At 40.6% G+C, this 13,037-nt stretch overlaps 1 protein-coding gene across 1 annotated transcript in view; it reads right to left on the reverse strand.

Moving 5' to 3' along the window:
• The window catches only part of LOC126412303 (cGMP-dependent protein kinase, isozyme 1-like), a 339,254-nt gene that overhangs the window by 194,872 nt on the left and 131,345 nt on the right, over positions 1-13,037 (reverse strand). Inside the window, exon 8 of the mRNA XM_050081827.1 lies at positions 10,707-10,804. Within this exon, the coding sequence (XP_049937784.1) occupies positions 10,707-10,804 (98 nt within the window). The remainder of the gene's footprint in view (positions 1-10,706; positions 10,805-13,037) is intronic.

Genomic DNA, 13,037 nt, shown 5'->3' on the forward strand with positions numbered 1-13,037 from the left:
TATGAATTCTCAAATGTCTGTAAATATTATTTTTTTTTATTCTGCCTGAAATTCATGAACTTTAATTGAAATTATATGTGGAACTCACAAAATGACATACACACTTCGTATGCTTTGCATACACATCACCTAAGACTGTTGCAGTACTGTTTCTGAATTTGTTCTTTTCTGTCCTACATCTTCTTCTTCTATTCATAAATCTATCAATGTTAGCTCTTTCTACCCACATTAGGTCTCTAGTATCTGAAAAATAATGTAACAAATTTATGAACTTTTCTTGTATGAATTTGTTGTTGTTCACTAACTTTATCAGTAATTTAAATATGTTGGCAGTATGTTGTTTTTGAACCAACCTCCAGTATAGCCACAGAATGATTTGCTGATACTTTTACCATTTTTATGATTATGATAATTCTTGACACTGATACATTGTTCTTTGTGTGTAAATATATCTGCATCTTCAATTTTTTCATCTTTCAGTACCCAGAGTAGAATTTCAGACAATTCTTTCATTGATAGAGTTTATTACACTATTCAAGGTGCATGACCACAACTGCCCATTGTGCCAATCTGCAATGTGATTTTATTTTGGTGCGTGGTTGGTTGAGTTGGGGGAGGGGACCAAACAGTGAGGTCATCAGTGCCATCGCATTAGGGGAGGATGGGGAAGGAGCTTGGCCATGGCCTTTCAAAGTAACCATCCTGGCATTTGCCTGAAGTGAAGTAAGGAAATCACAGCAAACTTAAATCGGGATAGCCAGACCTGGGCTTGAACCATCATCTTCTCAAATGTGAGCCCAGTGTTCTAATGACTGTGCCACCTTGCTACATGGTGCATGGTTGTCATTAGATGCTACCCAGTTATTATTTGAGCACTTTTCTTTTATATTTTTACCCTTTTCCTATATCACTGAGACTATTCTTTATTTCTTCATGCAGTGAAGAGGATTTTTTCTTTTTTTTTCATATGAACTTTTCCAACACTACTGGATTTTCTATCTTTCTATCCGTTCATTAATTCTAAGGTATTTTTCTTTCCTTGTTGCAGAGTCTGATCAAGATTCATCTCTTGTGTTCTTACCGTTGTTTGTAAATTTTGTCTTTCAGTACATAATTAGTATAATTTTATGGTTAATCATCTTTCATGAACTAATCTTTGTAAGCAAAGGCAGAAAGTGTTAAAGAATGTGGAACAATATGTCACATACCAGAATGAGGAATATTTTTATATACTACAATGATTTAATTCAAATCCTGTTGACAAGTAGTCAAACTATTCCAACTTCATTTCCTCAGAAAAATCAATACTAACAATGTGTAATTTTTAATTTCTTGTTTGTATATTATGATTATTTCCGGAAATATTCCATTGGAAGTATCACACTGTATTTTTGTGTGTGTATATGTAGCAGGAATTTTATTGTGTTCAGGATGATATGCTGAGTTTTTCATGATTCTGAATGAATATTTCTTCCATAAGTATGTTTATCTTCAAACTATTAATCTAAAAAAGTTTACTCAAAAATCTTTAAAGGTACTACTTCTTCCCACAGTTAGGGTAACTTAATCTCTTTAAAGCTCTTTCCTAGCTGTTTTGTATGATTATCAATGTCACAAAGAACTAATTCATTGACGTTTTTGTAGCTGATAGTAGCAGAATCATAATAATGGACACTGAAGTAAGAAATGTAAATCCAATACAAGGGACATTGAAAGGATCAAGAAATACACAATAAAGATGAACTTATTGCAAAAAATATGAAGATCTACCATGTGAAAAGTAAAAAAAATCTACTTCATTAAAAAAAAAGACAGAGAGAGGAAGAGTGGGAGGCCGGTGATATTGTTATGTGAAAGCAAGGTGTAAACAACATAATAAGAGAAAACAGTCACTTGTTGAAGAAACTGAGACTGAATTACGATGTGAAAGTAAAGCTACACGTGCTTTTGCAAAAACATTTGCATGCTGTCATAATTTGACAATAAATTAAATGGATAAGAGTTTAACTGCGAAGTGCAACAATAGAATTATGTGTGGTTAGGGAAAATTTAATGAACTAGAAAGATAGGCAGAATATACCACTTAAAAAGATATTACAGAATGTATAAATTACTTGGCAAACACTTTGTCTAATTGGTAGTAGATTTAATGATAAATTATAGCAGTTACCTGCTTTACTTACGGTGTATAGTGTTCATATGATTTACAGGGTGTGTTATGCATCTGAATTCTATTTGGATTTGTGAACTGCCTAGTTTAACAGCAGACATGTCAGTCTTCTTAGTTTACTATTAGTGCACAGCCTCCTGACAGTGTGCCCTATCCTGTCCACACCATATAGGACAATGTCTTCAGTGAAACTGAAGTAAATAGCATATTTCACAGTTTTCATACTGTATGTCTCCATTATTTTGATACAGCATTTCCAGTGAAAAAAGAAGAGGATGAAGATAGTTTAAAAATGTTGTATAGCAAAAGGTATTATAACTTCCAGCAGAAAGAAAAAAATTCTAAACTCTTTCATCAACACAACATTGCTCAGTAATTTAGAAATTATGTAAAAAGATATCTCTCAACAAGGTGGTAAAAGAAGTGAAATGATGAACTAATAATAACTGAATTTCAAGGAAAAATGGCAATATCAACAGAGTGATGCCATGTTTGTTTTGTATTACTTGATACAGTTTAAGTTCAATAGTTTGTGATACATATTTACTAATGATTTATTCAATACATTTGGAACATTGCTGTCACAACACTGCCTTGTATTCAAGAGTAATCTTAACAATTGTGATTTATTTTTCATCATACCTAAACAAAAAGTTTTGTAGTTAAAGTTTATTATCCTATTTTTTCCCTTTTTGAGTAAATGAACAACAGAAATAAACAGATGCTAGTGGCATTAATTATCTTTATTTACTGTATCATACATTTTTAGAAATACAGACTGAAGAATTTAAAATCACATGAAAGGTAAAATCTAGTAATTTATTGTGCATTAAGTAATATTCACTCTGTTAATGGAAATCAGGTAGTAAAATTCAGTAAAAAACTTCATGTCAAGAAATATATTCAAATATAATGTCAGTATCCAAAGATTTCCATTTTAAATGAAAATTTAATTTTAAAAACTAAACTGTATTTTTGCTGCTACATTTTAATTGCCACTTTCAAACATATGTATATTACAAAGTTGTTCTGTTTAGAAAATTGCCTCAATTAAAAACTGCAATATTTTGGAAACTTCTGCCACACAAGTATAAATTATAAACAGAGTAAATGCAGTCCAACTTCAGTTCTATTGTTATTTAACTGTCAGATGCACCAGTTATATATCAGTTATTCTCAACATTTTAAATGTGTGATATGACTCTCAATTCTTTCAAATACAAGGGGAAGCTTGGGAAGGGAGGGGGAGGGATGGGATACTCTTGTTTGGGATGGTGGACAGTGAAGTGCTGCAGGTTAGACTAAGGCAGTGATGGGGGGGGGGGGGGAGCGGGGGGGGGGAGGAAGTAGCAGAAAAGGAGAGAAATAAAAAGACTGGGTGTGGTGGTGGAATGATGGCTGTGTAGTGGTGGAATGGGAACTGGGAAGGGAGTGGATGGGTGAGGACAAAGACTAATGAAGATTGAGGCCAGGAGGGTTACGAGAACATAGGATGTATTGCAGGGAAAGTTCCCACCTGCGCAATTCAGAAAAGCTGGTATTGGTGGGAAGGATCCATATGGCACAGGCTGTGAAGCAGCCACTGGAATGAAAGATGAAGGATATCATGTTTGGCATTGGGTTCAGCGTGGTCTACTTGTTTCTTGCCCGCAATTTGTTGGTGGCCATTCATGTGGACAGACAGCTTGTTGATTGTAAAGCTCGCATGGAATGCAGCACAGTGGTTGCAGCTTAGCTGGTAGACCACACGACCGGTTTCACAGTTAGCCCTGCCTTTGATGGGATAGGTGATGTTTGTGACTGGACTGGAGTAGGTGGCATTGGGAGGATCTATGGGACAGGTCTTGCATCTAGGTCTATTACAGGGGTATGAGCCATGAGGAAACACATTGGGATCAGGGATTGTGTAAGGATGGATGAGTATATTGTGCAGGTTTGGTAGGTGGCAGCATACCACTGTGGGAGGGATGGGAAGGATAGTGGGCAGGACATTTCTCATTTCAAGGCATCACCAGAGATGATCGAAAGCCTGGCAGAGAACCTAATTCAGTTGCTCCATTCCTGGGTGGTACTGAGCTACAAGGGGAATGTTTTTCTGTGGGCAGATGATGGGACTTGGCAGGCGGTGGGAGACTGGAAAGATAAGGCATGGGAGATTTGTTTTTGTACAAGTTTGGGAAGGCTTCACTGAGACCCTTGGTATATTTCAAGAGGGACTGCTTGTCACTGCAGATGTAGGTGGGTAGGATGTACGGAAGGGAGTTCTTAGTATGGAATGGGTGATAGCTGTTGATGTGGAGGTATTGCTCATAGTTAGTAGGTTTGATATGGCTGGAGGTATTGATGTAGCCATCTTTGAGGTGGAGGTCAATGTCTAGGAAGGTGGCTTGTTGGGTTGAATAGGACCAGCTGAAAAAATGGGGGAGATGTTGTTGAGGTTCTGGAGGAATGTGGATAGGGCGTCCTCACCTTCGATCCAGACAGGAATGATGTCATGAATGAATCTGAAGCAGGTGAAGGGTCTAAGATTGTGGTTTTTTTAGGAAGGATTCCTCTATATGGCCCATGAATAGGTTGGCATAGGATGGTGCCATGTGATTGCTCCTAGCCATACCCAGCATTTCTTTGTATGTAATGCCTTCAAAGGAGAAGTAATTGTGGATGAGGATATGGCTGGTCATGGCAAATAGGAAGGAGGTTGTTGATTTGGAATCGATTGGTCATTAAGATAGGTAATGTTCAATAGCAGTAAGGCCAAGGGCATTAGGAATGTTAGTGTACAGGGAGGTGGTATCAATAGTGATGAGCAGGGCACTGTGTGGTAAAGGGGCAGGAACTGTGAAGAGATGGTGGAGGAAATGGTCGGTATCTTTTATATAGGAGAGAAGGTTCTGGGTAGTAGGTTGAAGATGTTGGTTTATGAGAGGAGATATTCTCTCTACAAAGTGAAACAACTTGCAAAAACAGAAAGAGCCACTTTCGAAGGCCACACATACCAACAACTAAAGGGAACAGCCATGGATACCAGGATGGCCCCCTCGTACGCCAACCTATTTATGGGCCGCTTAGAGGAAGCCTTCTTGGTTACCCAAGCCTGCCAACCCAAAGTTTGGTACATATTAATTGATGACATCTTCATGATCTGGACCCGCAGTGAAGAAGAACTCCAGAATTTCCTCTCCAACTTCAACTCCTTTGGTTCCATCAGATTCACCCGGTCCTACTCCAAATCCCATGCCACTTTCCTTGACGTTGACCTCCATCTGTCCAATGGCCAGCTTCACACGTCCGTCCACATCAAACCCACCAACAAACAACAGTACCTCCATTATGACAGCTGCCACCCATTCCACATCAAATGGTCCCTTCCCTACAGCCTAGGTCTTCGTGGCAAACGAATCTGCTCCAGTCCGGAAGCCCTGAACCATTACACCAACAACCTGAAAACAGCTTTCGCATCCCGCAACTACCCTCCCGACCTGGTACAGAAGCAAATAACCAGAGCCACTTCCTCATCCCCTCAAACCCAGAACCTCCCACAGAAGAACCCCGAAAGTGCCCCACTTGTGACAGGATACTTTCCGGGACTGGATCAGACTCTGAATGTGGCTCTCCAGCAGGGATACGACTTCCTCAAATCCTGCCCTGAAATGAGATCCATCCTTCATGAAATCCTCCCCACTCCACCAAGAGTGTCTTTCCGCCGCCCACCTAACCTTCGTAACCTCTTAGTTCATCCCTATGAAATCCCCAAACCACCTTCCCTACCCTCTGGCTCCTACCCTTGTAACCGCCCCCGGTGTAAAACCTGTCCTATGCACCCTCCCACTGCCACCTACTCCAGTCCTCCAACCCAGAAGGTGTACACGATCAAAGACAGAGCCACGTGTGAAAGCACCCACGTGATTTACCAACTGACCTGCCTACACTGTGAAGCTTTCTATGTGGGAATGACCAGCAACAAACTGTCCATTCGCATGAATGGACACAGGCAGACAGTGTTTGTTGGTAATGAGGATCACCCTGTGGCTAAACATGCCTTGGTGCACGGCCAGCACATCTTGGCACAGTGTTACACCGTCCGGGTTATCTGGATACTTCCCACTAACACCAACCTGTCAGAACTCCGGAGATGGGAACTTGCCCTTCAGTATATCCTCTCTTCTCGTTACCTGCCAGGCCTCCATCTCCACTAATTTCAATTTGCCACCGCTCATAGCTCACCTGTCATTCAACAACATCTTTGCCTATGTACTTCCACCTCGACTGACATCTCTGCCCAAACTCTTTGCCTTTACAAATGTCTGCTTGTGTCTGTGTATGTGCGGATGGATATGTGTGTGTATGCGAGTGTATACCTGTCCTTTTTCCCCCTAAGGTAAGTCTTTCCGCTCCCGGGATTGGAATGACTCCTTACCCTCTCCCTTAAAACCCACATCCTTTCGTCTTTCCCTCTCCTTCCCTCTTTCCTGATGAGGCAACAGTTAGTTGCGAAAGCTTGAGTTTCATGTGTATGTTTGTGTTTGTTTGTGTGTCTATCGACCTGCCAGCACTTTCGTTCGGTAAGTCACATCATCTGTGTTTTTAGATATATTTTTCCCACGTGGAATGTTTCCCTCTCTCTCTCTCTCTCTCTCTCTCTCTCTCATATATATATATATATATATACAAACATGTCTGCTTGTGTCTGTGTACGTGCGGATGGATATGTGTGTGTGTGCGAGTGTATACCCGTCCTTTTTTCCCCCTAAGGTAAGTCTTTCCGCTCCCGGGATTGGAATGACTCCTTACCCTCTCCCTTAAAACCCACATCCTTTCGTCTTTCCCTCTCCTTCCCTCTTTCCTGATGAGGCAACAGTTTGTTGTGAAAGCTTGAATTTCATGTGTATGTTTGTGTTTGTTTGTGTGTCTATCGACGTAGGATTAATTATATTGGCGGGAGTAATGTGGGACATAAGATGTTGCACCAACAATCAGCGTGGTCTTGTAGCTATCTGTTGTGCAAGGCCAAGACAGTTGATACAGTGTGGCTCATAAGTATAGTGTGCAGTGCGGTTTGTGAGACGAGAAGAGAAACAGAGGAAAGAAGAGAAAGAAGGACACTTGACATCTTTAGGCATGCCCCTCCAGCTGGACAGCACACTGTTGCCATGTCTCTTCCACATGACACCCTAGAAAGCAGCATGATCACCATCCAATGCAGATCTTCACACTAAATCACCAACCCCACTGACTATGTTCACCTGATTCCACATTTGATTACTGCACACCTACCACAGGTTGATGATGCTCTACAGTGCCACACTCGGGACACATCAGAGGAATCTAACAGAATATGAACCAGTGTGACAGATGTCAGTTGCACTGTTCACCTCCAACTGTTAGCAATAATTACAGTTCCTATTCCCGACATGAGCTCTCCACAACAATTCTGGACTTGACGACTACATCTCTGCCTACATCAACTTCATCCATGACCCAAAACGAATCAGTACCCACAATTCCCGCCTCCTCTTTATAGCCAGCCCATCATGGACAGTCACCACATAGGCTACGCCCATCAAAGTTCAAGTGGTTAATAAATTAGCAACACACATGAGTCTCACCAGCCTTTCAACATATCATCACTTTGATCAGATCAGAGTTCCTTTGGTACGCATGGCCTCCAGATGCTGGCATTTTCACCACCAACACCTCACCCCACATCTCTTTGATCATGCAATGGCATCCCTTGTGGACGCATTGAATGTTTCCCACATCAGCCACCAATATAGCATCTGTTCAGCCATACTCATTGTTAGAAATGGTTCACACATTTTAAAAATCGCCAAACATAAGTTAAAGATGGCCTCATTCATGATTCCCTTCAACATCTATTGGTAGTGCCCATGTCAGGAATGTCAGCGAAATTGTGCTACATATCAAAGACTGACTGTCAGAGAGATTAAAGTATAATGTAATATTTCAGGTTGCATCATGCCACAAAATCCTAACACAGCATCTTGGAATGTGTCATGTTGCCACCAAGTTCATCCCATGGCTCATGAGTCAAGACCTTTGTCTCACAATCTGTGAAGGGCTTTTGGATCACACAAATCAGAATGAGATGTTCATTAAGAGAATCATAACGGGTGATGAGATGTGGGTCTACAGTTATGATGTTGAGACTATGGTTCAATCTTCACAATGGATTGGGAAAGTTTTTCCAGAACCAAAAACAGCTCATCCAGTCAGGTCAAATGTTGAAGCCATGCTGATAGTTTTCTTTGATTTTGATGGATTAGTTCACCGTGAATTCATGCAACAGGGACAAACCTTTAATCCATGGTACTATCTTGATGTTTTGCGATGCCTGTGAGAAAATGTGAGAAGGAAACCGCCTAAAATGTGGCAAGACAATTCGTGGCAATTGTACATGACAACACATCCACACATTCATCCCTGTTGGTGCATGACTATTGCACAAAAAAGCAAAATCATTGTGCTGCCTCACCCTCCATACTCTCCAGACCTGTCCCCTGTGGACTTTTTTTTTATTTCCAGAGTTGAAAATCCCATTCAAAGGACAAAAATTTGCAACAGTAGATGAGGTAAAAGCAATTCTGCAGATGGTGCTTCACACAATCTAGCAAGAGGCATACCAAGACTGCTTCTGGAAGTGGAAACAGCATTGGGAGCAGTATATCGGTTGTGTAGGAGAGTACTTCAGAGCAGACTATGCACAATAAGTAAAAGGTAAGAGTAGAAAAATTTTATTGACAAAGTTCTGGAATTTTTTAAACAGACCTCATTTTTGCAGAAAAATTTGTTCCAAAACAGGCACAGTGAAAATACTGGAAATCATGGGATTTTGACAGAGTGCTCTGATTACACTGAAAAGTATTCAAATTAATCATAATGTAATATCTCACTGGAAATCCAGATGTACATCATGCCATGTGTGTATCACCAAATGAGATTAAATGCACTTATCACACTTATGTTAAATGAAACTTGACAGAAGATTCCTTGCATGGATTTTCATGCAGCTCAAATAGTGACACTGTCATCACATTAGTGTGAAGACATTTCTCAGTGATGTATTGATGAGACTGACATTATCCTCAACTACATAGTTTAAATTACAATTACAAATGTTACTGCATTGTCTAGCATCCAATAATCGTTACAGGGCTGTCGCTGTCAAGATCTTATTGAAGAAAATCTGGATTACATGCAACATAACTGAGATCTGCACATGGCTAATGATTATAAGTTACTTGGTATTCATTGTTCAGGGAGATCTTTTCTGGAAAACCTGACTGCTAAGTGCTGCACTGGATAATACTTAAGTCTTCTTCTATTTCTGAACTCAATATCTCACTCATTATGGAGGGATTCTTACTCAAATTCTTTAAGACAAACAAATGGGAAGACCACTCATCGAATACTAGAAGCATTAAGTTGTTGGCAAGCATACAAAAAAAGACTGAAAATGTTGCTGGCTTTTGGTGAATATTTTAATGATATAAAAGTACTCATACATATGCACACACATATGCATATGAATGTGTACTCTAGTTTGTTAAAGGATTCATCTGAAAGTTAGCAAAGTTTTCATTCCTTTCTGTGTGCCTGTTGATGACTACACAGCCCTTCAGTGAGTGGTTTTCTTCAATTCTAAATGTTTACACCGTGCCAGAAATATCATTACCATATTTACATGGAAAGTTGTGGTACACAAGATGGAAAACACATGTGATCACCCTAGTCTTCACATCAGCTGAGACTGTGTGTAGAGGCCTGGCTGCACTCCACCACCCAGAGACAGTGGCCATGTGTGTGTGAGTTCTACTTTTGTGAATGTATATGTGTTGTCTCCTTTGGAAGAAGGACTCTGCCTGAAAGCTCAAATATTCCAGTATTCTTTTTCATTGTGCCTGTGTTCAACTCAGTGCCTCTTGCATGTAGTGAGTAGCAATCTATTGTTTCCATAGAGCTGAATTTGTGTGGAACTCCAGAATTAGAAACTATGGATCTAAGAAGTATGATTTGTGGCTGAGGCAGATACAACCACAAAATGTCCATGAACTATTCTTATGAAAAATAATAGGTGGCACTCATATGCCATAGAATCATAGGTGGTGATGGGCTTAAGGAAAGTGCAGATAATCATTGGAAGTGGTCAAACTTGAATTTATTTTGAAACTTCTCATATAAATGAACCTCTCCCTTCTCCCTCTTTCACATGCGCACGCATGCGCGTGCACACACACACACACACACACACACACACACACACACACACACAAACACACACAAATATACTCAAACCAAAGGAGCATTTGATGCTACATGGAACTAATAACTAAATGAATCATAAGGTATCCTCAGAGATTTTGTTACACATTATTTGGATCTTGCTGATAAGGAATATGACTGTGAGTTACTTGTAGAAGAGATTAAAAGGTACTAACCATGAATAATGAATAAAAAATAATTATGCACATATGAGATATAACTATTTGCATTTATATCTTATCTAGAGTATATATACCTATGGTTGGTACTGCAGTGGCTGATGGACGAGGTGGTTCAGGACCATCATAACTTTTCTTTAAGTCATCAAGATCTCCCAGGAACTGTATGAATGGACTGCAGAAACAGAGTAAAACAATGATGTTGAAGGAAATTGAAGGACTGGTTAAAATTAGTAACTAGAAGATAAGTTGCAAACATAATTTCAGATTCTCAAGCATATTATTTAGACACACACAGAGATAATCAAAATTAAAATCAAAATCTCTTCCTACTGAATAGAACGAATACACTACGACAGGATAATGTCAATGAACATGAAAATTCAAATACAATAAATTAATAGGCCCTGTTTGTAGGGCTAAATGAATACAGTTGTCAATATGTAGTCAAAATTGTATGGGAAGCTTAATAAAAATCATTAAACAAACAATGGAAAGTTCAAGATGGAACAATAACAATATTAGGAAAAGGATCAATTGCTACTCACCACATTGAGAAGGTGATGAGTTGCAGGTAGGCACAATGAAAATACTTCTAAGCATTTAAGCTCTCAAACAAAAAGTTATTCTTCCAAAATAAAAATTGCACTCATATGCACACATTCATGCAAGCACAATTCACATGTACAGAGCTACTGCGTCCATCCACTGGGGATTGACCGCAAACTGCAACTGCATCTAACAGCTGCAGCAATCTGTGGTGGGCGGTGGGGTAAGGAGGGGCAGGGTCGAGAGTGGGAGGGGTAGCAAGGTAGGTGTGAGGGGAAGATGATGTACTGTTTGTGGGAGCATGCACAGACATAGTGGTGACAGGATGGGCTGCTAGATGTAGAGTTGGAAGGCTGTATTGGGTGGAGGGCAGGGAGATAATAGGAACAGGGGACATAGAGAGTGGAAAGACTGTAGGCGCATCTTGGAATGTATACAGCTGGAGTTGGAGTAGGGAAAGGGATAGATAAGGGAGGACAGGGTCTAGCAAAAGTTGAGACCATGGGGGTTTGAGAAATGAAGACTATGTTGTAGGTAGAGATCCCACCAGAGCAATTCAGAAAAGCTGTTGTCAGTAGGAAGGTTCCAGATAGTGCAAGCTGTGAAGCAGTAACTGAAATGTAGCACATTGTGTTGGGCAACTGGGTGGTCTATCAGTCTCTTGGCCACAGTTCAGTGGCGACCATTCATGAGAACAGACAGCTTGTTAGTTGTCACACCCATTTAGAAAGCAGCACAGTGGTTGCAGGTTAGTTTGTAGATCACGTAACTGGTTTCTCGGGTAGTGCCCCCTCTGATGGAATAGGAGATGTCTATGACCGGGCTGGAGTAGATGGTGGTAGGATGATGTATGTGCAGCTCTTGCATCTAGGTATATTGCAGGAATATGAGCTATGAAGCAAGTGTTGGGGGGGGGGGGGGGGGGCAGGGGCGGTGTACAGATGGAGAAGGACATTGCATAGGTTTGGTGGATAGCAGAATATTACAGTGGGAGGAGTGGGGATGATAAAGGGTAGGATATACCTAATTCCAGAGCATGATGAGAGGTAGTCAAAGTCCTGGTGAAGAATGTAATTCAGAAGCTTCAGTGCTGGGTTGTACTAAGTCACAAAAGGACTACTTCTCTGTGACAAGACAATGAGTATGCAAAAGGTGTTAGGTGAGTGGGGAGAGAAGGCATGAGAGTTCTATTTCTGCACAGAATAATTTCAGCCTTTGAAGGCCTCAGTGAGATCTGTGGAATATTTACAGAGGGGCTGTCATTCACTACAGGTGTAACAACCATAGGTGGTTAGGCTGCATGGAAGGGACTTCTTGATATGAAGGGCAGAAGCTGACGTCTTGATATGAAGGGCAGAAGCTGACAAAGTGGAGGTATTGTTGGTTCTTGGTAGGTTTGATGTCAATGGAGGCACTGATGTAGTGATCTTTCAGGTGGAGGTCAACATCAAGGAAGGTGGCTTGTTGGGCTGAGGAAGACCAGGTGCAGTGAATGGGTGAGAAGCATTGAGATTCTGCCGGGATGTGGATAGGGAGTCCTCATCCTTGGCCCTTATCACAAAATTATCATCAATAAATCTGAACTGGGTGAGGAATCTGGGATTCTGGTTGGAAAGGAAGGATCTCTGTAGATGGTCCATGAGTACGTTAGCAAAGAATGGTATTATGCAGGTGCCCATTGCTGCATCATTGATTTGTTTGCAAGTGGTGCCTAAAAAGGAGATACAATTGTGAGTGAAGAGCAAGGAGGTTGTAGGTATGCAGTAAGTTGGACATTGGGAAAGGTAGTATAGAATAGTGGAAAGGCCATGGACGTAAGGGATTATGTGGAATGCTAGGTGGCATTAACAGTGATGAGC

This window comes from Schistocerca serialis, chromosome 1 (assembly GCF_023864345.2).
Source record: "Schistocerca serialis cubense isolate TAMUIC-IGC-003099 chromosome 1, iqSchSeri2.2, whole genome shotgun sequence".
Lineage (NCBI taxonomy): Eukaryota > Metazoa > Arthropoda > Insecta > Orthoptera > Acrididae > Schistocerca > Schistocerca serialis.